The sequence below is a fragment of the Lonchura striata genome, chromosome 11 (assembly GCF_050655825.1).
Source record: "Lonchura striata isolate lonStrDom1 chromosome 11, ASM5065582v1, whole genome shotgun sequence".
Taxonomy (NCBI): Eukaryota; Metazoa; Chordata; class Aves; order Passeriformes; family Estrildidae; genus Lonchura; species Lonchura striata.
In genome coordinates, this window is record NC_140713.1 from 4,053,812 (window position 1) to 4,078,617 (window position 24,806).

General features: G+C 49.7%; 1 protein-coding gene and 1 long non-coding RNA gene across 2 annotated transcripts in view; both read right to left on the reverse strand.

The window, feature by feature from the left end:
* The window catches only part of LOC146766356 (axonemal central pair apparatus protein HYDIN-like), a 55,035-nt gene that overhangs the window by 17,916 nt on the left and 12,313 nt on the right, over positions 1 to 24,806 (reverse strand). The window contains exons 10-13 of the mRNA XM_085589341.1: positions 23,473 to 23,634; positions 21,831 to 22,030; positions 18,626 to 18,750; positions 17,141 to 17,345 (exon numbers count right to left, since the gene is read on the reverse strand). Of these exons, the coding sequence (XP_085445467.1) occupies positions 17,141 to 17,345; positions 18,626 to 18,750; positions 21,831 to 22,030; positions 23,473 to 23,634 (692 nt within the window). The remainder of the gene's footprint in view (positions 1 to 17,140; positions 17,346 to 18,625; positions 18,751 to 21,830; positions 22,031 to 23,472; positions 23,635 to 24,806) is intronic.
* Positions 24 to 15,831, reverse strand: LOC146766357 (uncharacterized). Its single transcript, XR_014957797.1, has 3 exons — positions 14,174 to 15,831; positions 4,907 to 13,064; positions 24 to 3,677 (listed from the first exon to the last, which is right to left on the reverse strand). It is a non-coding gene; the product is annotated as an uncharacterized LOC146766357 (long non-coding RNA).

A 24,806-nucleotide genomic window follows, 5' to 3' on the forward strand; every position in this document is an offset into this window, starting at 1 on the left:
TAAGGAACAGCACGGCAGCCCAGTCTCCCCTGGGCCACTCGGGCTAACAACACACGCAGGACACCAATGTGGTGGATGGTCGAAAGCGTTTATTATCTCATCTCATGGGTTTAAATAGTCTTAGGGGACGCTGCTACGTCAGGGGGGGTTGGCAGGGTCTCTAGGGTTAGTCAGGAGTGGAAGACTACTGGGTTAGGTGTGGTTACATTCTTTGGGGTAATGGATAACACGTTGCAGGGTGACAGGGGGATGGGGGTCTTACTTTCCGTCACATCCCGAAATCTTCCGTTCGCCTGTCCCTATCTACTACACCCAAAGGATGCTTATCCTCAGGAGAGTGTTCCTTCCCCAGTCTTTCTCTGGAGTGTGTGCCAAGGAAAGCTGCTTTCTCTCTCCTGGCTTCTCACAAAGGCTCAAGGCCAGAGGAAGCCAGGACTGCTCCAATCCCACTCCAGAAACCACACAGCTGGAGGATAATGCTGAGAGCCTGAAGAATATCTCTGTAAAACCAGTTGTGCAAATCCCCAGCACCAAACTATTCTTTCCCAAGGGGCCATCAGTGCTTCTCAACATCCCCTAAATGACCGAAGCCCTCACTTCCCACCAATCATCAGCTGTAGAGAGGTGCCCCAGTACCCTCTGCTTTGGAAAAGTCACCTCCAAATGGTAAGAGCAGAGCAGGAAAACAGGAAGCAGAAAGAAAAGTGGACATGTGCTCTGTGGGCACGGCTCACTGTTCCCTAAAACTCTTGTCATCTGGTTTTTCATGGATTTCACAGATTGGGTAAAAGAGCTGGAAGCTGCCCAAAGAAGGGAGGAAAGGCCTTGCACCAGCACAGCTGTGCAGACACAGCTCCCTGCTACCAGCATGTGAAACCCATCCTTTACACACCATGACCACCCAGCCAAGGTGCATTGCTCCCTGCAGAGGCTGAAAGCAGAATTCTATTGCGGAGTTAGAGAAAGCTGTCCTGGAAAAATCCCTCACTTTGAGGTTACATTTATCCCCCAAACGGCGGGAATAGCAGCAAGAGGAAAATCCATGCCCCTCCTTGGCCCAGGAGGCTGTGGCTGGACTCTCCCACATGGCCTAATGCTTTACCCACAGCCACAAACAAGTCCTTAGTATCAGGTTTTAACCAACCCCACAAGTCCAACACACCCAGCATGAAGAAAAACAAACCTCAAGCCCCTCATGGATCTCCCCATCCAGCAAACATCCCACCCAGCCGCAGGCCCAGCCTACAAGGCCTTCCTGGCTGCACCAGCTCTGCTCCCCCTGCCAGGGGAGCAGCCCCAGCTCCTTCTGCCCTCTGCAGCCTCCAATATTAAACTGCCTTTCTCTGCAGCTGGTGCCCAAAGATGCTCTTCAATGGCACAGAGATCACAGACTGCAGGGGTGCACAGCCCCACATGTCTTTGTGTGGACAGCCCAGCTAGCCTGACCCACAGGAGGTGTGAAAAATGCCTCCCCACGAGCAGTCTGAGGACAGACCCCGCACCCTGCTCTCTACTATGAACAGCAGTCTGGCACAAAGCAAGTGAAGATGGAACAGGGAAACCATGGGGAAATCCATGTTCTCTGGGGAGCAAAGGACCACAGGTTTCTCTTGATATCAGAGCTGAAGACAAAAGATAAAATTAAGGGAGAACTTGTCAACACAATCCAGACTAGATTCTGCTCCAATATCTCTGCAACTGATTTCATTGAGGGGTGCCCCAGCTAACACCACTCCAGAGCCAGGTTCCTCTTGCCTCGCTCAGATAGAATATTGGAGTATCTTGCCTCCTCTCACACAGGGCAATATGGAAATCTTACATTTAAAAACCAAGTCATGGCTGCTACTGACCAGTCTATTTCCCTGGAAAACAGCCCCACAGATGCTTACAATGTCTATCCTGAAGTCTTTAGGGATGAGACCTTTGTTGAAGAGGGTAAAATTTTGAGAAGTAGGCTGTAGTGCTGGGATCCTGCCAAACACTATCAGCCTTGGACTTGGGTAGATTTTTGCCAGCTGTCCAGAGCTCCGTAATTCTGATCTCTATTCCAGGAAGCAGGCAAGAAAGATTAAAAAAAAACCAAAAAACAAAAAACAAAAAACCCACCAAAAACCCTGAAAAAAACAAAACAAACCACAACAGGGAAAGCTAAAAAAGCTTAACCAGCTCAACTCCACTCAAGTTATTTCTTTAGGGACAGCTACCACTCTTCACCTGAAATGCTGGGCTTTTTGGGGGAAAAAAATATATATTCACCTCCAAATTTAAAAGGATTAAAGTAAGAGAACCTTTTAAACTACAAATTGTTGGTCGACAGGCAAAATCTTTGCAAGAAATCTCAAGTTAAGACCAGGCTGACAGTTAAACAACTGGTTATTCTGGTGGGGAGAAACCCTCCTCTTTAAGGTAAGCAGCCTGATAGTTGAAAGCAACTGTTTTGTCAAACTTCAGGCTCCCTGGCACAGCCTGCACTGCCTGTCCTTTCTGCTGATTTACATGCAGTGCCACAATGGCCCAGGTTCAGATGTTTGGCACCATCATTTCCATGTCTTATATTAAAACATGTAAGTTTAAGTCCTCGCAACCACTCTTCAAATGCCAGCTTTCTTTTCTTTTACAGAAAGCTCAAGGTTCCCAGAAGTCTGACATCCTCTTTTGTGCTCAGAGAGATGACATTTAAAAACAGGTGTTTCCAAAGTTAATAGCATTTTAAAGAACAATTAACTAAAATTATCCTTGATTGCTGCTTAGATGAACTACCTTCTGTGTCAGACACTGAGATTACCACCTCTAAGGTGTGAGCTGTTTGTGCCACCGATCCCTCCTGTCCTCCTCAGCAGCCTGTGCCTGTTTTCCCCAGGAGAATCCCTGTACCCTTGCACCCTGCCAGGAGCAGTTGCACAAAGGCACACATCTCCCCTTGCACTCACCAGTGGGTTTCTCTCATCCCCAAACACGCCGATAAGATGCTTGCCCACTGTTTGGACTTCAATTGTAACTGGAATCTCTGCAATGCTGTGAGGCTGGACAATCCCACAGGGTTTGTGGCTGGAGTAGAACACAGGAGAGTCCTCCTTGTGTTCCTGGCAGGGACAGAATCAAATGCAGCTTCAGAGGGACCTCTGAAGAAATTTTACACTCCTTAACATCCACCGCAACAGCAACTTACACACATTTTTAAACATCCCCAGGACAAAGGTAAAAGGCACAAACAAGATGCAAGAATTGTAGGCTTAGCATTCTCAGGGGTTCCTGCAAGGAGGCTGCCAGCACAGGCACTGGTGTCTGTGGATGCAGCAGCTTTTCACAACCCTCTAATATCGCCCACAAGAAAACACCCTGAAGACTGGAACATCAACTATCCTCAGGAAGTTAAACTACATCCTGAAGTTTACATTCAGGTAGGATCCTGTTCTCAGCAGATCTTTAAGACAGAACAGAAACCAGCAAGGCCTTATCCAAACCCTTTTTTACCCTAATATCTCCTCAGTAATATTTGAGAGGAGGAGGAGGAGAGGAGGAGTTGGATGCGATGCCAAACCTGGGGAATAAGCCCGTAGCAGCCAAGAAGATTGGTGCTATTTGCAATGAGGAACTTCCTCTGGTATGGCACCTTCGGCCGGCACTCATCATACAGCAGGACTTGGGGGTACACGTGCAGCTCAGGAACGAGACACCTGGGCAAAAGATGACCCCGGGCAATGAGACACTGAGAGAATGGAGAATGTTTACCCCCAAAGATTGTGAAATGGAGCATAACACATTTGTCACTGTCAAACGGACATTTAACAACCCTACAGTGGTAAATTGCCTTCAAAGTCTTCCTGGTCAAACATGTCTTGTAAGGGAGAGGCAAACCCTGAGCGGCAGCGCCAGAGGCTGCCAACTGCCCCAGGCAGAGCACTTTGTTCCGCAGGGGCTGCCTCAGCTCCTCCTTTACCCAAGGGGGCTTGCAAGGACTCCTGTAACAGTCCCAGTGATCTCTGGGGAAGCCTTCTCAACAAGGATCAGTGCTCACTAGGGCTCAAGGAACACACAACTCTAGCATCTCAGTAAAAATTATTCTCTTCTCTCCCACGGTGCTGCTGCCCTGCTTGAGAACTCAGCTGTTTGCCCCAGCCTTGGAGGGTATGAGACACCCCCTGCCCTGCAGAGTGGGTGATCTCCCCTCCCAGGTCCTACAGCTCCCTCGGTCCCTCACTCCACAGCTCCATGCACTGACTGTCCCAAGTTGCACTTGCTTGACAAAATGGCAGCCCAGGCACTGACTGGCTCTGCCTGGAACAGGGAACAGCACCAGGGAACTGCATCCCTCCTGTCATTAAATGACAGCCAGAGCAGCATAGCAGGATGGAATTCTGCTGCAGCAAGAACGACTTTTGGGTCGAGTCTGAGAACATTAAAGCTCAAAACAGGAAGCAGAGGAAGGAGGAAAACTAGAGCTGACCTGCCTCATCAAGGGCTGTTTTCCCCTCCTAAGACCTTGCCCTCACCACTCTTTCTGTGAGCCACTTCCCCCTGCCATGTGCCCTCATTGACAGAACCAGACCCTGACTCTCAGCAGGCTGCTTTGTGTGTCCCAAACCAGTGCAGGGTGGTCACAACCAGCACAACTCCACCTCTTGCAGGAAGAAGGAGAGGAGGCCTCAGGAAATTTGCTCCAGCTCAAGCACCAAAACCCAGACCAATAAAATTTATCATTCCTGGTCCCTTTAGGAAAGGGCCCAGAGCCGTGCTGGGCAGTGAGCAGGGGTGCTTTTCAGCACAGGCTGATGTCCAAGCACCGCTGTTCTCATGTCCAGCTAGGCACAACAGGAGGTCATTAGACAGCACTTCTCCTTGGGAGCTGCAGCCAGCAAACCCCGTGCAAGGCAGCGGCTGGGGGAGGCCAGGGAAGGGCTGGTACCTGGCTGTGATGACCAGTGATGCCACTCCCTCGCCAACACCCTCCAGGTCCACCAGCATTCTCCGACAGAATTCCATCACTGTGTTGGAACACAGGGTCACTTGGTGGAAGAGAAGAGCAGTGAATTCTTCCTTACAAAAGCTCATTACCCACGTGTGATATCCTCCAGCTCTTGTTTCATGGTAAGGAAAGGGCAGATTTTGCCTTTATTCTTCTGCTGGCCCATGTGTAGAGCACAGTCTCAGAGTAGCAAAAGTCTTCTGGCAAGACCAGATTTGTTAAACACACCTTGGTATCAGGGCATAGGTCAGCCAAATTGAAACATTAGACTAAAGCTCTATGGACCACTGTATTCAAATTAAGAGGCCAATTTTTCATCTGACTGCAATGACATAAATGCAGAGGAAATCTGACTTGAACAGAATGAGTTCAGCTCTACAGCAGGAAGCTGAGGGCAAAGTGGGGCCCAGCAGGTGCTGGGCAGTTCATGGCTGCATTTTTTTGTCTCCACTGGAGTTCCCTGCAGTGAGCACAAATCATTCTGCTCCCCAGGAGAAGGGAAATGAGACCGAGAAGCAAACTGCTTTTTACAATGACATTCCTCTAACAGCCACCTTCTGTCCTCATCCTCCCTCTGCCCACTTGCAGTCAAAGAAATCTCTCTCAAAAAGCACAAGAATGGCTTCAGTACTTGACCATATGGTATGTGATCTCAGCTTGTGATTTTGGAAACAACAGGGTGCTCCTTGAGGAACATCCCAAGGAAGCCAGCCAGCAGAGGCCTTTCACCAGTGCAGATCTCTCACTCACACAGGGCTCCAAGTGCTCAAAGCTGGCACCAGAGCTAAAGCCCTCCCACACTCCAGGGAAGCTTCAGCCCTGGTGCTGAAGCATCTGTGGCTGGGCTCTTCCCATACCTCGATATCCTGGTGTCCCTGGGGCAGGATGGTCCCTTGGCTGGGATTCATTGTAAACTCCTTTGGCTCCACATAAAAACGAATTCCCTCCCTCCAGGACGGGTCACTGTCGCTGTGTATCTGATCAAAGACGTTCACAGCGGGCTGGGTGCCATCATCCAACACGCGGAGCTTGAACGTCACTGGCACCGAGGAGGTGTTAGTCAAGCGACAGCTCTGGGTGTAGGGAAAGCCTAGGAAAGGACACAAATATCCATTTAGGCACCAATTATGACATAACCCTTGGGGTGAATATCCCGGTAGGATGAAAGTGTGACTGGAGTTTAGCTCTTTATTGTCTGAACTACAGCTCACCGAGAAGCTGCAGGAAGAATTCATCATCACTTAATTGCCTTTGACACTGATTCCAAACTGCAGCCTTGAAAATGCCTACTCCTAGCCCTGCTGAATACTGCAAGCTTCTCTCTTTGTGATGGGGAAGAGCTCCCTCACCTGCCTCAAACCAGCACCAGTTATTTCTCAGTGATGGGTCTGCACCCAGACCGAGGATTTACTCTGAGAATTCAAGCTGTAAAATTCCCTGTTAAGGCTACCAACACTCCCACCCTTTTCAAGATCTATAAACAGTGAGTCGTCATTGAGAAGAGGCTACAGCAAAAGAAAGTGAGGATGCTGTCAGGAACTAGAACGTGATCCAAAGCACCCTAACGCAGTTCTCCTTTGCAGGACCCTTAAGGCAGCTCTTGGTTTGGGCCAAACAGACTGAGTACTTGACAGCTCAGAGCCCATTCAGCTGGGGGCAAACCCGAGCCTTGCTTTGAGATTAGCAATTGGGAACCATGGCCCACCTCACCCAACAAACGGGGACATCACACCCGTGCTGCTCACCGTGATTGCTGCCTGCAAGGGCTTACCCCACTTTAGCTCTGAGATTTGCTTTCTGTACTGGAAAGTCAGATCCAGCCAGGCATGGTGGGGATGCCCTGCAGAGCCTGGACAGCAGCCACGACCTGCTCTGCAGTGGACATCTGGCTGGGCTGGCCAGCCCTGTGGGGAGGAGGCTTCTCCCTGGGCCTGCTCACCCAGACTCATTGGAACACAGATGGGGAGAAAAAACAACTGCAGGTACAGCCCAGAGCTTCTCTGTGCCCATCAACAGTGACCACTGCCAGCTCCAGCAATGACTCCAGCAGGGAGGCAAGGGAGGCACAAAAAGGACAAACATAGATGTCAAAACCTCAAATGAGACTGAGGTCACCACATGCAGACAACAGCCAGCAGTTAAAAAGAAGTAAAGATACAACAGCTGCCTTAGCTAAAGAGACTTTAGGAATTAAATCGGACTAAGCAGGATGAAGCTCTTGTTTCAGAACCATATTTCTACCTGTTGCCTTTCTTGTTTCATTTATTCAAAAGGCAACTTAACAAGTGCCTCAGTGGTGATGCAGGGTGGAGAAGAAGCAGCTCAGGAAAGGCAATTAGTTTTCTTAAAAAGTTAATGAAAATCATTATTACGGGTTTAGGCTTTGTAGTGAAGAGGGGGGATAGGGGTCTTGGGGGGTTTTGGCTCTGGGGGTGGGCTTCTCCGTTCGGAGTTTTTGGGAGTTGTGGCGTGATGCCGTGGGCGGCTGTGAGGCCGGACCCGAGGTTCGGCAGGGAGCGGAGCTTCCCTTCCTCCCGCTCGGGATGGAAGGTCGGCTGCTGCTGCTGCGGGAGGTTGTGTGCTTGGCCCGGGACTGCCCTGGGCTGCGGCTCAGCGCTGGGATCCAGCCTGCCTGCCTTCCCCGCTCCTGCCTGCTGCTGCTGGGCAGTGCCCAGATTCCCTCTGCCCGTGAGTTTGCAAAAGGAGCATTTCCCATTTCCTTCCTTCCTTCCTTCCCTGCCAGTGCCGGCTGGGAGGGGATCACTGCCCTGCCAGAGCCTTCACCTCCTCCTGCTGTGATCATAATTACACCAAAGGAGAAAAACACTGTTTGACAGGTTGGAAACTTCTGCTTATTGTGTTGTTGTTTGTGCTGATATATTCTAGTAAAGAACTGCTATTCCTTTTCCCATGTTTTTGTCTGTGAGCCCTGTAATTTCAGAGGTATAATAATTTGGGGGGAGGGGGTCATCTTTCCATTCCAGGAGGATTCCCACCTTCTTTGGCAGACATCTGCCTTTTAAAGCAGGACAGAGACACCAGAAAATACTGACTTTCTATGCCTTGGTTCTATTTGATCTCACAATGGCAGAATGCTACCTGAGGCACCAGCCCTGGAGTTCACACCCTGAAGAGGCTGCTGTGGCAGAACAAGAGCGAGGGATGCTTTGGATGTTCAAGTGCTCCATTGTGGAACACACAGATCCCTCACGCTGTGTCCCAGCCCAGGGAACACTCACTAAAGGAGATGTCCCCGAAGCTGAGCTCATCGAGGTCGAAGTGTAAAGTTGATCGAGTCACATTGCCCCTGCAATGGCGAGGACAGAGGAGGACATGGCTTGGTTAAAGGGAATTGCAAAGGTCCAGTGTTGTGGCTTGGGGGCATAAAACCTGGTGTCAGGGCACTGCGGGGCTCAAATCAACACACCACCATGTACTCGGCACAGGGCCCCTGTGGACAGGAGGCAGCTAAAGCCAAGTGGCCAGCAGCCAACAGCCACTGATGGGGCTTTGGGCTCAGGGCAGGCAGGAAAAGCCCCATGGTTGCTGGTGGCCCCATGAAGGACCCTGAACACACACCCAGACATTGCCCTGTGCCTCAGTTTCCCCATCTGTAAAGTGATGGACATAAAGGTGCCTCCACAAACTTCTGTAACCAGCCTTTCCAGCCACAGGTTCCCTGCTTTGCTACTTCTGAGCTGGAACTGCTGCTCCCATGGAGGAGCTTTCTCAGGAGTTTGACCCATGCAATTATTACAGACAGTTTTGAGACATGAATCCAGGGGAGCCCCAAACATCCTCTGAAAAGAGCAGCAACAGTTCTACGCAGTGGACAGATGAATCCTAGAGGAAAGGAGCAGCTTGTCAGCAGTGCACCAGCTGGCACAGCCAAGAGCAATAGCTTCAACAACCAAACAAGGGTGTCCTGCATCTAGCACAGCACCTCACCTGTCCTTGACCTCAGCAGACAGACTCCAAAAGTCACCAACTGAAAATCAGCACTTGAAGCTGCACAACACTCACGAGTTTATTTCATGGCAGATGCCAATCAATGCCCACTCTGCCTTCTGGTTAAAAATCAAGGACCAGTGAACTGTGCCTCCTATTGTGTTCATAGGACTGCCACTGGCTCTGCTCTACACCTCTCAACAAGAGACACCTGCCCTTGCTCAAGGAGAAAGCTGCTTATGTAATAAAATCCCATGAGCAATCTGGGGGAGGGACAGAGGAGCATCAATTATGTGATGGTCAAAGGTTCCCTCTTGATTTCCAAAATAAAAAAGCATCACTTTTCCTCCAAAAACAAAGCTAGCATGATTGTTTCTCTACTATAGGCAGACTTACTCACCACTTTTCTCTTGCTAAGTAGTAACTTTCTTGTTCTTTTTTTTCCATCTCCCTTATCTCATTGGTATAATTGACTGCAGATTGCTTTAATTTCTTTACTGCCTTGACCCAGTGCCTCCCAAGAGCAGCAGCCCAGCTCCAAAGCTCCAGAGCAGCCAGCATCAACTCTCCTGGCTTACCCTACATGATCCTAGCAGCACATGGCTCAGGCTAGCAGGGACAAGCCCTCATGCTGCTGTGGTGCTGAGGACTGAGCTCTGCCTCCCCTGCTATCAGCCCTTCTCCCTTTTGCTGGGCCAGGATTATCTCTTGCCTTGGCACCAGCCCATGGGATGACGCCCCTGTCCTTGGCACAGTTCCTGCTGCACAGTTCCCTGTCTCCCACATCAGCCCTTTCCTGGCTGTGGAAAGGAGCTACCAGGGCACTCTCTGCACAGGAGCTGAGAGCACAGCTCGTGCCCCACAGCATGGCTGTGAGAGGTGAGGTGAGGCTGCTGCTGCTGCCCATCTGGGATGGATTATTAACACAAGTTTTTACAAACACTGCTGCTGGTGCAGAATCACCCAGGCTGGCCCACCTCCAAAGCCCTGGGGGCCTTGCTGGCTGTTCAGCGGGACATCCCAGAGCAGCTACTGCCCAAAGCTGATCCATCCCACTGCCTGCCATGGCCCAAGGCAGAGGGAGATCCCTGCAGGGAAGAGTCATTCCAGCTCCTGGGTACCACACAGGACAGGAAGCATCCTCACACTAAAGCAATGCCAGGATCAGAGCAGAGATTAAGACCTCAGGAAACACCTTTTTTCTCTACTCAGCCCCCAAATGAGGAAGGTGGGGGATGTCCCAGATGTGCCCACCAAGCTCCCACAGTCCTTACTTGATGGTCAGGATTGCAGGCACAGGAGATCCAGCCACACTGAACCGGACTTCTTCCTCAAACCTCCCCAGCACGGTGGCGCTGAAGAAGATCTGAATAGTTTGGATCTCGCCTGGTGTAATGATGCCCTCCTCAGGTGCAAACTTGAAGAAGCCCACATTTGTAGTTGAAGGAATACAGGTGAAGGGAGCATTAATAGCTCCTTGGTTAATCAGCTTCACCTGCAGCAGCAAGAAAGCAAAATGGAAATATACATGGAATCTTGCCTTTTTGTGAGAGTTGTTTTCTAATGATGCAATTAAGACCCAGAAATGGCAGAAGGTGCTATGTGCTGCTGAATGGCAGAAGTTAAAAGATACAACAGGACAAGGTCTGCCTTTAGGTTTTCATGCAAAGCTGTGGTAACTCCACATAACTGCTGGAACCCTGGGGTTATCCCATGGACACAGAGCAGTCACCTCTGGTCAGCACCACCAAGCTCATTCAGACCTGGCCCTGACAGCAACATGGGGTGACTGCAGCTGCGTAGTGAATTACCACAGAGCTGCTGCTGCTGCCCCAGCGAGCACAGCTTCAACAGTACCATCTACTCATTCACCTTTTCTCACACCATGAAAACAATACATTGATTAGGAGGCATCAGTGTCTAAATATATAGACAGCACCATCTTTTGGTAAGAAAAATCTGTGTGTCTTTGCCTTCCCCAGCCAGGCTTTTGAAAGTGTCCGCCATGAGGCAGTGCTTCATTTTCTACCTCTTTCAGTTGCTCTCTCATGATTTTTTTGTAAACTTGATACCATTGTCAGGGGAGGAAAATAGGTAGAAAAATCCTTTGCTTTATTCCCAAGAACACGTTTCTCTTTCTAGAGTCAGAAATACACTAAGGCCAAAGCGTGGTGAGGGATTGGTCAGCAAGGGGAAGAATTCCCAAGCCCTTTGCAAGGGCCAGCACTGAGCCAGGAGGCTGGATGGCTTTCCTGTGGCTTCCAGGAATGAGCAGCAGACACTTGACTGGAAGCTGTTTGCAGTGGACTGGAGTCCAAACGCAGCCAGTTTGTTCCAGCTGCTTCTCAACAGCCCAGTACAAAGGTGCCTTGTGTCTGGCACTGCCACAAAAGCCTCTGAAGGTGCAGCTGTCTGACCCGCTGTTGCTCTCATGTGCCAAGGGGTTGTTTTGCAGGAAGCCTCCCAGCTGATCCCTAAGGAAGGCTGCCCAAAAGCAGGGACTGGGGCTTCATGAGCGACTGACACACTTTTCTGACCCCGCCAGATTTGACCATTATATCAAATATTCCCTGCTCACAACTGCCCAGGTTGGCAGGAATTCCACAGCTCCACCAGCCTTGCTGCTGCCTCAGGAGCCATCAGGATCCATCCCAAGCCCTGCTGCTCACCTCACAGATGTGGGGGTTGTTGCAAGCATGTTCCCAAGGTTCCCTGAAGGACAACTGAGTTCAACCAAGGGTCCTTGGCCTTCCCCTCTGAGGTGCAGGGGCAGCCTGCTCTCACGGCCTGGGGAGAGATGTCCATTTCAGTACAATAATTCCATCTGTTACACTGCATTTTCCAGGCTGCCTCAGGTGCTAGTCCCCGACTCTGAGCTGGATGCAACCAGCTCCTGATGCTGCAGGAGAAAATATGGACCCTTCTCTTCCCTCAGGAGATATCCCTTGGGGCTGACTTGCAATTTCTAACCCATTCCTTGGGCTAGTTTCCAATTTTAGCCACCAGTCTGCTGCGTCAAAAACGTTTCTGAAGTCCTGTAGTCATAGGCCAAGGTGTAATGGGTACAAATTGAAAGAAAGGAAATTTAGGTTATTAGATATTAGGAAGATATTAGGAATATTAGATATTAGGAAGTTAGATATTGGGAAGAAATTTTTTACTGTGTGGGTGGTGAGACACTGAAGCATATTGCCCAGGAGTGTTGTGGAGGTTCCAGCCCCGAAAGTGTTCAGAGCCAGGCTGGATGGGGCTTGGAGTGACCTGGTTTAGGGGGAGGTGTCCCTGCCCATGGCAGGGCCCTTGGGACTAGATGACCTTTAAGGTCCCTTCCATCCTTACCATACTGTGATTCTGTGGTTTCCTTCCCATGCACTTAGAGGAGCTCAGAAATCCATTCAGTGCAGGCACAAAGCTCATCAAGAGTTTGGCAATTACCAAACTACCTGGCCCAGTGGCACACAACTTTGTTGCCAAAATCCTCAACTTCTGGCACTCAGCATTGTGTTCTACTTCCACAGACTGAGCTGCAAGGTGACAATTCCCACACAGGGACAGAAGCAGGTGCTGGCCAAGGGTGCTCCTTCTACAAACACCCTGGGCTCACCCACTCTGGTCTGGTGGTGCCTGGGCAGTGGGAGCGATCCAGGGTCAGGGAGCCCATTTCTAACTCAGCTCCTACCAACTGATGATGGAGCCATGGCAAATGGACCCATCCTGGAGGTCAGTGGCCTAGAGGGGCTCAGTGCCTGTTCACTAAAGCTGTTGTGCTCTGCAGCTCTTTGGCCTTTGAGGGAATATGCTGGCAAAGCCATGGCAGGAAAACCTCTCCCTGCACTGCCTGGGTTGTTCTGGGATCAGTAACCCAGACACAGGATTCTGAGCCCTGGCCTTGCACAGGAGACTCCCTGGAAGCTGCAGGGCCAGTGGGGATATGCCAGCACTGCCCTGCTGGCCAGGGACTCTTCCCAGCAGTTACAGGGGAGCCCAGTGGGCTCAGGCTTGCACCGTGGCTTCACTGTGGCTGAGAGCAGCAGGGGAAAGGAGCTGTACCTGAGATGTTGCAGTAAGCCATAATTTGGTATTCCAGTGCCTCTAAGGGTTTGAAGGTCACCTTGATTTCAGCCCAACTATATGGCTGAATTTCTCCCTCCTAGAACAGAAAAGGGACAGCAAAACACTTATCTTCAAACTTCACATTTCTTGTTTTCAACCACAGTCCTGTAAGCCTTTATTTAGAGCATCAGCGATGAGTGAACAACACAAGGAAGCACTCCAAACCCAGCTCAGCACACCGCTGGAAGCTCTCAGTGCTCAGCTGATCAGCTCCCACTCTCTACAATATTCCTACTGCTCTGACACAAGCTCTTGGTCACATCATGCTGCTGTCACCTACAGTGGGATGGATGCAACTGCCACTGTGCACTGGTGGCTCTTGGCCTTAGATGGCCATAGGAGGCCAACAGAGGCCATAGGAGTAACCAAGAAGAGAACATGATCCCCCCTTCCTTGGAAATAAAAATGTTAGTTTAACCCGTTTTGAAAGAATGCAGAGGTTGGGCTTATTCTGGGGTTTACTCCAAAATGAGAAGGGATTTTGCACTGTGCAGACACCAGGCATTCATCATCTCTCACAATGCCAGTACTCAGAATCAGGGCTCGGGTTGGTGGGAGGACTTGGCAGTTTGCTTGCACAAACAGAAAAGGAAAAGGTTTTCTGTCCCTGTGTGCAAGAGAACTCAAAAGGCCCATTTCAACCTTCCACCCTTGTGTCCATGCTCTCAGATGACACTGGAAGGGACACTCAGAAATACTGCACGACATGGGGATGGGAATTGGCATTTCTAGAATTAACCTTGGGCTGAATTTGGCCTCCAGCGAACCATTGCAAGCTTGAGGTCAGTATGTGAACTGGCAGAGCTGCAACAGCCTCTGCTGAGCCCCACGCACCACATGTCGGGGGAGCCCCTGCCTACAAGAACTGCTCCCTGTGGACACTGCAATGACAGCACAGAGCACCCTTGAGCTCGAGCCCTGGCAGCAGAGCTCGGCTCTGTCAGGCTCCCAGCCCTGCCTTGAGCCTGCAGGGCAGAAATGCTTCCAGCAGGGAGCTCTGCAGCCGCACCAGAAACTTGATGTCCTCCTTCTCAGCACACCCAGCCAGCTGAGGATCTGCTGAGGGGCCAGGGATAGGGTGGGTGGGAGAAAGAAGAGGAAAACGGGGAGGAGGAAGAGGAGGAAAATGAGGTTCTCAGCTATCACCAATGGCTCAATGCAAAAAATGGCACTGGAGAACAGCATGGGGTCTTCTTGTATCTTTGCCATCTCCTCTTGGACCACACTCCTCATGAGGGAAGTATGATCTTTACAAGAGCCCTTCTCCATTTTTCTCTCCTCCGTGAAGTTTTCCAGGCACACCGCTTTTCGGCGCCTGAGCAAGTACTGCCTGCAGCCACAGGGAGAGAAAAGGCCAGCAGATCATTTAATAAGCCACGTATTTGCAGAGAGAAGTGTGAGTGCAGGAGGGAAAGCACTTGGGGAGGAGCAGCAGCAGCTCCCCAGCAAGGGCTGACCCCAAGCCATGGGGGTCCCACATGGATCAGAGGAGAACTTGCTGTTCACTGGCACAGCAGGTCGTTTTACTCCACACTTGCGAGCTCAGGAGAGGTTTCCAAAGCCAGTATCCCTCAAGAGAACCTCCTGGCTCAAAGCCTCTGCCACAGCTGAGGGAGAATCCAGCAGCCACCTCAGTTAGCTTTTCCTACCACTGAGCTGCCTGGGGGAGGCAGATCAAAATCATGGAGCAGGACTTCCCTCAGAAGGGGAGGTGAAGCTGGGCTGCAGCTACATGTTACCAGCATCACTCTTTGTTTCTGCCATTTTGGACCTGCCCTATTCCCTACTCTGCTTTCACAAGAGCATCCCAGAGCACTTCCAAAGGAAATGGATGAATTCAGGCACCTCATCCCTTCAGTGACAGTCAAGGTTTTAGATGCAATATGCATGAAAACAGAGGCTCTGAAAGGGGAAGGGACTTTGTTGTGCAGGAGGAAACAGCAAACTCCTGGAGAGGCCTTTTCATGATCCAGAGCTGTTTGGGTCCCATCCCAGTGCATGCTAGTAGAATGTCCTGAGAGGGAAAGGGTCCTGCACTATCTCCTCTCATAAAAAGTCCTCTCTGCTCTGAGATCTCAAAAGCTTCTCTGACAGCAGGACAGTGGCCCTGGAGCTAAAACCATCCCTAAGACCAGAAGTAAGGAAGAAGAAAATGTCCTGGTGGCACTCTAGGACACAAACTGGCATGAAAACACATGTAATTGGAACAAACCCCACAGAACCAAAGCCAAGTTGAAGTTTACTCTGGGTAAACATAGTTGCTTCTGAGGGGAGAGTGGCTCACCTGGGGTCCAGGCTGAGGCAGGCAAGTGGGAAAAACATGAAAATAACAGCCCAGGGAAGTAGCCAGAGAAGGATTTTCTTTTAACATGCAGAGCTTGTATGGAAATCAGACACTAAGGAGATAGAGAAGGAGGAAAGGAGATCGAGAACAGAGGAAAACCAAGAAGCCCAGGGCACCAAAGGACCCTCTCGCCAGCCATTCAAGCAGGCGAGGGTCAATCTCCTGGTCCATTGCAGGCAAAGTGAAATAGCTCCGGGGAGTGCGAGCAACCTGGCCCGCAGCAACCAGGGGCTTGCCACGGCAGTTTTGGCACAGCAGTTTTGGCACAGCGTTTTTTCAGCTTTGGCGTGGCTGAGCAGAAAGAGTGCAGCCACCCACCCTCCTTGTGTAGTGGGTTGTGTCTTTTAGCTGGTTTTGAGGTGCTTGCCTTTTTTTTCCCCCTTTTTTCTTTCTTCTTCCTGCCTTTTTTTTTTCTCCAGAAACGGCTTACAAACGATGGAAAGTCATTGCTGCTGCTGCTGCTGCCAGCAGGAACGTACTAACTCATACTGAACCCCCCAAGAAGGACGCAGCTGTCCAGGCCCCTGGCTGCAGGGAGGTCTGACCCTGGTACTGATATCAGAGAACAGTGTGAAAGACACCTGTGTGTGGTGTCAGCAGGAGAACGATCTGCTCTGTCCAGTGTCAGAACTTAAGAAGTGGAAAGGCTGAGGAGCATCAGGAAGAGCGAAACAGAAATAAACTGGTGGAGTTACACCTGTCCAATCCTGAGAGAAGCTCAGCAGAAGTCCTGCCCTTCTTGTGATCAGGCAAGAGGAGACCTAAGAGAAAGTGGGGAATGGAAATGGGTCTCTACTGGGGAGGTAATAAAATTCTGTCCTGATGCCCATCACCTTCCCAGGTGCCCTGAGAGAATAGGTATGAGGCCCTGGCTCTCGAGTGTCTGGCAGATGACACTAAAGAAAAAATTCTGTCTGGAGAGTCTCCCAGTTGCACTTGTCTGTCAGACACATCACAGCCTCAAGTATTAAGAAGAAGGGTAGTGGTAGTAGGTGACTCCCTTCTAAGGGGAGCTGAGGGCCCTGCAGATCGACTGGATCCATTCCACAGGGCAGCGTGCTGCCTCCCTGGGGTCCAGGTACTGGATATCACCAGGAGATTCCCTAATGACTAAATGAACTTCATCTGTTCACCATACAGTGACTGTGAAAGAATAGAGTTCTCAATATTCAGTGAAATAAGGACAGGCATCAACAAAACTTCCACTCTGGACTTCTGGAGGGCAGATTCAGCCTGTTCAAGAGATGGATTTGGAGAGTACCTTGGGAAACAGCCCTTAAAAACAAAGGGGTCCAGGATGGATGGATGGACTTCAAGAAAGAAGTCTTGAAGGCACAGGAACAAACTGTCCCTGTGTGCTGAAAGATGAGCTGATGGGGAAGACAACCAGCCTGGATGGGCATGGAGCTTCTAAGGGAACAAAAGAGGGTGCATCACCTTTGAAAAGAGGGGCTGGCAACTCAGGAAGTGTTTAAGGATATTGCTGTGTCATGTAGGAAGAAGATTAGAGAGGCAAAAGCCCAATTAGAACCTGAGGAAATCCAGTCATTGCAATCAACCTTTCCTTCCCAAAATGCCATCCTTGGCTGGAGTATAAATGGAACTGGAATGCTCAGTGCTGAGCTCCTGAAGCCCAGGGACACACACCCTAGGGCCAGGGATGGTTTACTTGGCCTAAACCATTCAAAAACACCAACACCCCCCTGCGGCCACACGCCAGTTTCAGTCTTGGGCCATGTCTCTCACTGAAATGCATCTTTCAAACCAACCTCCTCTTCTCTTCGTTCTCGTATTCCTCAGTAGGCAAAGTCTTCCACTGGAAGTGGGCTGTGATGTTACTCCTGTTTTCAATGAACACGGTTGTGTGGTTTGACATGCCAATGAAAGTCTTGCCAACGTCCACGGAATTTGTGCTCAATCCAATCTTGAGATCTACAGCTTGTCCATGGAGGTTTGTCTGGATACTTTCTTCACCTGGAACAAAGCAAAGGAGTCTTTGCTCAGCTTCCTGGCTGCCAGAAAGAAGGAACAGAGCAAACCACAGGTCGCAGAAGAAGGTGTCACAGTTTTTAGCTGAATGAGCAGTTCTGTGTATCAGTACGTTTAGCACATCCTGACAGCTCTGGGTGTACAGAGTGAGGATGTCCTGGGCACCTCCTTAAACTCTTTGCTGGTCAGCAATAAGGGATCCAAGGGATCAGGAGAGACATGAGTCTCATGGGATGCTCAGGGGAGACCCTGGGCAGGCCAGGACTGAACAGGGCTCCTCAGCATCACCTGAAGGACTTTGATGCAGAAATCCTGGTGATCTGAGTGGGTCATCGGAGCACACGGACCAATCTCACTGTGTACATACTGTCACCTAGGGGCCAAATCTCTACAAACACACTGAGAAATAAATGCACCTGGGGGCATGTGGGCAGCAAAAGGAGGCCCAGAGGAACCAATGAAGTGACAGCCCACAGCAGGAGGGGACACAGGTGAGGAAACAAGCAGCCCAGCTCTGCAATATGACAAACCACTACAAAATGAACACCATGAAAATCATTATCATCTCCCTGTCCAAACCCACAGCCACATCAGTCTTGAAATATTTTATATTGTTCTGATCTCAAAAACCAAGCTGGAGCATTGCAAATTGAATAAAAAAGGGACAAGGGAAAGATTAGTAAGTACAGAGCAGCTTCTGTATGATCACTGAATGGGATTCCTCAGTCTAGAAATCAAATGGGAGATAGATGTGAGAGGTTTGCAACAGCATGAATGGCCTAGGAAATGGAGATGAGGAAAAATCTGTCTTGATTTGTCACCAATCAGGAACTTGAGGGCTTGAAAATGTTATTAGACAAAAACTACATATATATGTAGAGGGTGACAAGAAAAAGGGTCTGTGACATGCCAGTGGAGAAGAAGCACCATATGGGACAGAGGTGTGCAAGCAACACATTGTTATGGGAGAGAGTCTGATGGAAACCTCACACCTCACATTGCCCAGGAATAAAATAAAACTTCACCCAGGCATAACCACATGACAGGGGAGAATTAGGGATCCTCCTTCTTCCACTCAGCAACTCCCAAAAACCCCTGTTAGAGGGGATCCACTTTGTCAACTCCCTAAACACCAAGGAGTTCTCAGTTTTCTCTGGGGCAAAGCTGAACAGGGGAGGGACCTCTAGAGGCAATGGAGGGGGATGGGACAACAGGGAGTGATGGTGCAGAACTGTCCCATGCCCCGTGCAGGGCCCAGCACTCACCTGTGTTGCAGCACACTACCAGGGACCCGGAATGGTCACCAGTCTTCAGCAGGTGAAATCTCACTGTCACCTGCATGCTGTCACCAGCGCCCAGAATTCCTGTGGTTGGAACCACGGAGAAAGGACTGCAACACAGAGAGAGGGATCAGGACCGGGGGCACACCTGGGGATGAGATTCCTTCTGCAGTGCAGCTCACTTCAGTTCACTTGGGCAAGCAGGGAGAAAACCAACCACAGTCAGCAGAAAACAGACAGAAAAGACTGAATCAGAAACAGCCACTGACCCACCTCTAAGAAGATCCAGCCCTCACAAGATCCTGTGGGATAAAATTACTTCATGACCCCCATACTCAGCCCTCTGCAATGAGACTCAAGGGTCCGACTGCCAGCAATCCCATCATGGTTTGTGAAAAGCACAGAGAGGGTTCAGAACTATCTGCATGCACAACTTGACACTGACTGCCTCAGGAATTTCTCTTTACCTGCTGCCTATAAACCTCATCTCAAGAGATGCAAATGTTAGGGCACTACCTGTCCTCTGAGATTACAGCCTAGGAATCAGACAGGGAGAGGGAACTTCTCCTTGAAGACCAAGGAATAATTACTGCTCAATTTGCAGTGTGGTTCTTTGGTTTATTTTACCTTGAAAATGTGCTGATTTAGCCTAAAAAGGGCACATTTTATCAGCATTTCGATGAAAGCTAAGAAAAGGAGCAATCAAAGCTCTGAAAGAGTGCAAATGCAGATTAGAGCAACACAGTGACATGGAAACCCAAAAGGAGGATGCCATTTGCAGACTGAAGGATCTAATCCCAGCTAAATGAATCACCATTAGCAGCAGCACATCAAGGAAATGGAACAGGAAGTTTTGGTGTATTTACTAGCAGTGCAGTCTGGCACTCTGGGTTGTCATGCATGCTGGTAACTGTTTGCTTGGCCCAGCAAAGAAACTCTGTGCTATGTGTTGGTGCACTTTGGATTTAACAGGAGCAATTAGGATTGGTCACCAGGTAAACAGCTCTTGCCTGACAAACACAGGACTCCATGCTTTGATGCTCAGGGAGAGCTCAGGGGAAATGTGCTTCTGCCCAGCAGCTGCTGGGCTTTGTGCTCTTCTACAGCCCCACTGATAAAACAAAAGTTCCAGGCCTTGGGGCTTTGCTGGTGGCCAATCTGTCACTTAAAATGTGCGTTCTGGGGAGTTGGGTGATGAATGCATCACACACAAAAACAAAAGGAACATCTGGCAAACTGAACTTCATGTCAGTAGTGACAGCTGATGAACTTTGCTTCAGGTTCTGCTCATTAAGGATCTATTGCTGCAATGATGGGCCTGACCTATTCCCATTACCACTAGTGAGAACATCACTACTGGCTGATGGGGAAGCCTTGGGCCAGCAATGTTTATGTGCTGGATGTGAGACTTTGGAGGGAAGGGAGGAAAGACAAGGCCCCACCCTCCCTAAAGCCAGACCAGTGTACGTGCTCCTGCATCTGCCCCAGGGGTGATGCCAGGACTGCTGCAGGTCTCTGCTGGGGCTTGGGGCGATCAGTGCCTGGTGTGGGCAAGGCACGGGATTTTTTCCTATTCTTTTGCCAGGAATTTCACCAGAACAGAGAAGCTGCCAGTTAAGGGAATCCCTGGCCACACTCCAGCACTACATTCCATTCCATGCCATTCCATTCCATGCCATTCCCTTCCCACTGCTGCCACATGTTACATGCTCGTGCCCTCAGATGGCAGGATGGGAATAACACTCCGAGGGGTGACTTCAGGGGTTGCCTGAGAAAGAAGGTGTCTTCTTATTTTCAAATTATCAGGAGAAGAGTATCCAGCCAAGTTCAGGATTCAGTTTCAGGACTGAAAAACTGAGTGCAAATCAGCCTCTGCATCTCCTACATCCCACCCTGGGCTGTACCCAGCAGACTCCTCTGTTACTGCTGTAGCAGTCATCTCTCACACAGACATGGCTCCCCAAGACCCAAGGACACAAGCTCTACAGCTAAACTTAACTTCTCTGAATTTCAGCCAACATCATTAAGCTGTTCCCCGAGCCCACAGATAGAAGAGCTGTGAAGAAGACATCCCTGACACTGAAATAACCAAATGAAAACCACTGCCAAGAGATGGGGCTGGTAGGCTCAATTTTGGCCTTTTATCTGTAAATTGTGAGCTTTCCCTTAAGACAGTTCTCATCCTGTTAGATCTGCCCTTTCAATGAATCACTGCTGTACCCAAAAGGCAGAAAAAGATAAGGTATGGAGGGGGTTTTAACAGGTTGCTTTCTTCTGCCTTTTAACTAGGTCCATTTTTATCTTTGTTTCCTTGTACAGCATCTAAAGACGGGTCCAGATCTCCCAATGGCACCTTGCAATCCCCAGACACTGCTCTTGCTTTGAGCAGTGTGTCTGCTCAGATGATTTCCAGAGATCCCCTCCAGCAAGTTATTCTATACTTTTAACTTCTAAATCAGCTCAACTGCTTTTCACATATTCCCCAAATATCTCTTATTTCCTAGACACCTGTGCATGTAGCTATGAGCATGTGGTATATTGATAGGCATTAGAGGAGCTCGACCTTCATGGAAGTTCCCAATGAAGAATGCATGATCTTCTGGCAAACATTTAACACAAAACAAAAAAGAAAAAACAGCAGAAACAGAGGAACTTCAGAATATTTAAAAATAAATCTCAGTGAAAGGGGGCTCAACCATATTCAGAGATTTAAATCATCTGTTTGAAATTTTAAACTGGCTTTCAAAGGTTTATCATGGAACAGAAGAGGTGACTGATGTCCTCAGCTGACAAGGGAAATCAGATCAGCTTTAAGTAATAGGAATGCACCAGATGCCTGCAGCACAGCTCAAGCTGGGCATCTGATGCAGGGACCACTGGAAAGCCACGTGCCTGTGGCCTCCCAGAGAACGGGTCTATTTGGCTGACAGTGGTGAGTAAGCATTTCAGAAGCTGCTTGCGCTCAGGTGGGTGCAAGCCAGCTACTAACATGTTCCAGCACCCTGGAGGAAATCTGGGACAGAGAAAGCTCAAAGGCTGCATCCTGCTAAGAACACTGAAAGCAAGAGCAGATGCCATTCATCCTGCCCATTTCCAGCCAGGCTGCAGGGCAGCAGCTGCGATGCTCTGGTTCCTTTTGTTGCTCTTTCCCAGCCCTGTTATCATCCAAAGGTGTTTTGGACTCCCTCACCTCTGGGTGCTCAGCTGGTAACGAGCTGCCTGGTTGCTGACATTGCGAATCAGCAGAGTCTTCTGGCTGCTGTACTTGACCGGACACACCGGGAAGTCCAGCTGGTCAGGGAAGTCCAAGATAGCTCGGGCACCAACTGCCCGAATTGGCACAACTATCCTTTCCCTTGCACTGCTGCACACAAGCTCGTGGAAATAATCCTGCAGGAAAAGAAACTAGCTCAGCACAGGATATTTAGTGCCATCCCCATGGCAGAAGAAAAACCATTTCCTTTAACTCATCAATGGCATCCATTTACCTATCCCACCCTAAAATGAACACTAAGTCCTACTAATATGTCACATTTTAAAGGCACCAGGGCACTTTGCAAAACCGATCTCTGTGGCATTAAGCTCTTGTGTCACTTGGATCATACAGAGAAATACCCTAGGCCACCATAAGTTTTACTCTAAATTTTAATAATGTTAAATAATTCCTAAGTCCCTTCTAAGGAACATGGAGCTAGGGAACACAGGACATTCCTCTTTAGGTTTCTATATTCCTGCTGTCTGAGAACAGGACAAAGTGTTAAACTGACTCTAAGCAGCAAAAGGAAGATGAGAAAACAGCTGCACCCAAAGAGCTCCTGCACCCAAAGAGCTCCTGCACCTCTGACCTGGTGTAGAAACATTAGTTGGCTCAGAACTCCCTTCTAACTTTGCCTCTCCAACCAAGTCAGGAGAAGAACAGTGCTAAGAGGTTGAAGGATGCTGTTGGAAAGAGCCTCTCTTTGTTTCCCTGCAAGGCTTCCTCCCTTCCATGCCATGTCCTAAACCCTTCTGTATGAACAAGCCTCTGGATCACAGCACTGAGATCAGACTTGCCAGGGCCCCAGCACTGGTGTTCAAACATCCTCATAAAAGCAGGTTTGGCAGGGAATGGGTGCCAGTTGACAGAGCCACCACAGTGACAGGCATGAAGACAGAGCCACAGCAGCGTCACTGCCACAGGCTCTGGGCTCACGGGACTGCCTGCAGGTTGTACCTGCCCTACACGAGCTCTTTCAGGCAGGTGTCCAGAGGTGTCCAAGTCCCCTGCAGCTCACCAGCCTCCTGCTGACTAAGGGCACCTAGAGCCCAGTGTGCCTGTGCCAGGCCGGGCTCACAGGCCCAGCACATCCTCTGCCCTGGCCCTGCAGCTGTATCATGGTCAGCTGTGCTCTGGGACAGCACAGCTGCAAGGCTGGAGAACAGAGGGTGTGAAAAAGCATCATCTTTGCTCCAGCCCCGGGTGAGGCAGAGAAGCTGCTGCCAGTCAGGAAGGAGGAAAGCTCTCTGACCTCTTAATTCCTCTAGTATTTTCCATAATAATTAAGGTCTTTTCACTGTACCTAGAAATGACTGAACATCTGTCAACACCCCTTTGTCATTTTCATACTGTTCCCTATGCACCTTCCCTTGGGAATGCTCAGGAATGTGCAGGGAGGGGAAGCAGAGCCTCTCAGGCCTGGATGCAGTGCCTGACAGCACATGCCAAGGTGTGACTGGCAGCAAGCTGCTTGCCCATGGCCGGGAGCCAAGCTCACAGCATGGAATGGGATGTACCCAGGGTGCAGGGAACAATGACTTTGGAGATAATTCTGTTTTGGCTCCTCCAGTCTCACCTTGTTCTCGTCAGGGGTGAAGCGGATGCGCACATGGGCAGGCACACCCGGCGTCACAACACGGTACACGTTGTTGGAGCACATGAGCTGGAAATAAGGTGAGCTCTCCATGTAGATCTTCACCAGCTGAGGAAACTGCAGGAAAGATATGAAACAATGATTTTACCACTTGTGGAAACAGGATGAGACAAGACCTGTCCGTGCCCTTGTGACATCCCTCCTTGACTCCTTTTCCAAACCACTTTCAGCTGTGGAGGTACAGGCACGTAATTCACAGGGGTGAACTTGAGTCCTTTCTGTCTGGGTCCAGCATTTTGGCCAGGGGCAGTAGGGCAGTGCCTGGTGGGAAGGAAGGGCCAAGCAGGTCAGCACTAGGATAGAGACACAGCACCTGAACCAAGTCATCTGCATATTCAACAAGATCAAAAAACCTGCTGGCTTCTGCCAGCACACAGCCATGCAGTCATGTTCCAGAGGGGGAAGGTGCTGCCTGAAAGTAAAACAGCACATTATCCTGTGGGAAGGAAGAAAATCTCTTCTACCAGATCAGGTTTGGGTAGGGCAGCTCTGGGGATACAGACAAGCAGACAGACCAGCAAGAGAGGAGACCAAACACTGTGCCCTTACTGAGAATAAAAGCAAAGGAAGGAACACAGCAAGACAATTCCTAAACCAAGGAGGTGACAAAGAGAATTTAAATGGGCAGTAAAGCAGCAAGGAAGAATCAAAAAATTATGACAGCAATCAACTTGCCAAAAGTGACAGAAACACAGACAGACTGTGCCTATCAACTATGGGCTTCAAAGGCATTTTATGCCTGGAGAAAGATGACCAGCAGTGACTGACATTGTGGTTCCAGCATTTAAAGCCAATCTTGGCTTTCTAGGGGTTCTTGCTGCCTGTGCAGGCAAGCTGGGCTGTTGGGCATTCCTGCCTGCAGCCAGCAAGCCAGGTTCTGCCCTCTAGGATAGACAGACACAGCATACATGCATTTTCTAGCACAGATATCAACCCCTGAGCACCAAAATGCTCTCCAAAAGTCTGAACCAGATGCTTTTGATTCCCTCCTGTCTCTTCCCACCAGGCCACTCTTGGTACAAGCCTTATTTGAGAAACTGTTTCCTTGACTGGAATTCAAATGGTCTCAGTTGTCCTTTTACAGTGGAAGACAACTGCTGACATTTTTCAACTTTTTCTCTCTCAACTCTCTTGGCAAACTACAAAACAATCACAATTTCTTCAAGTGAACAGAAAACCTCCAGGAGCACATGGCTTTGGATGTGCTGTGGTTCTCCAAAGGAACAGCAGAGCACCATGTTGCTTTTGGAAAACCT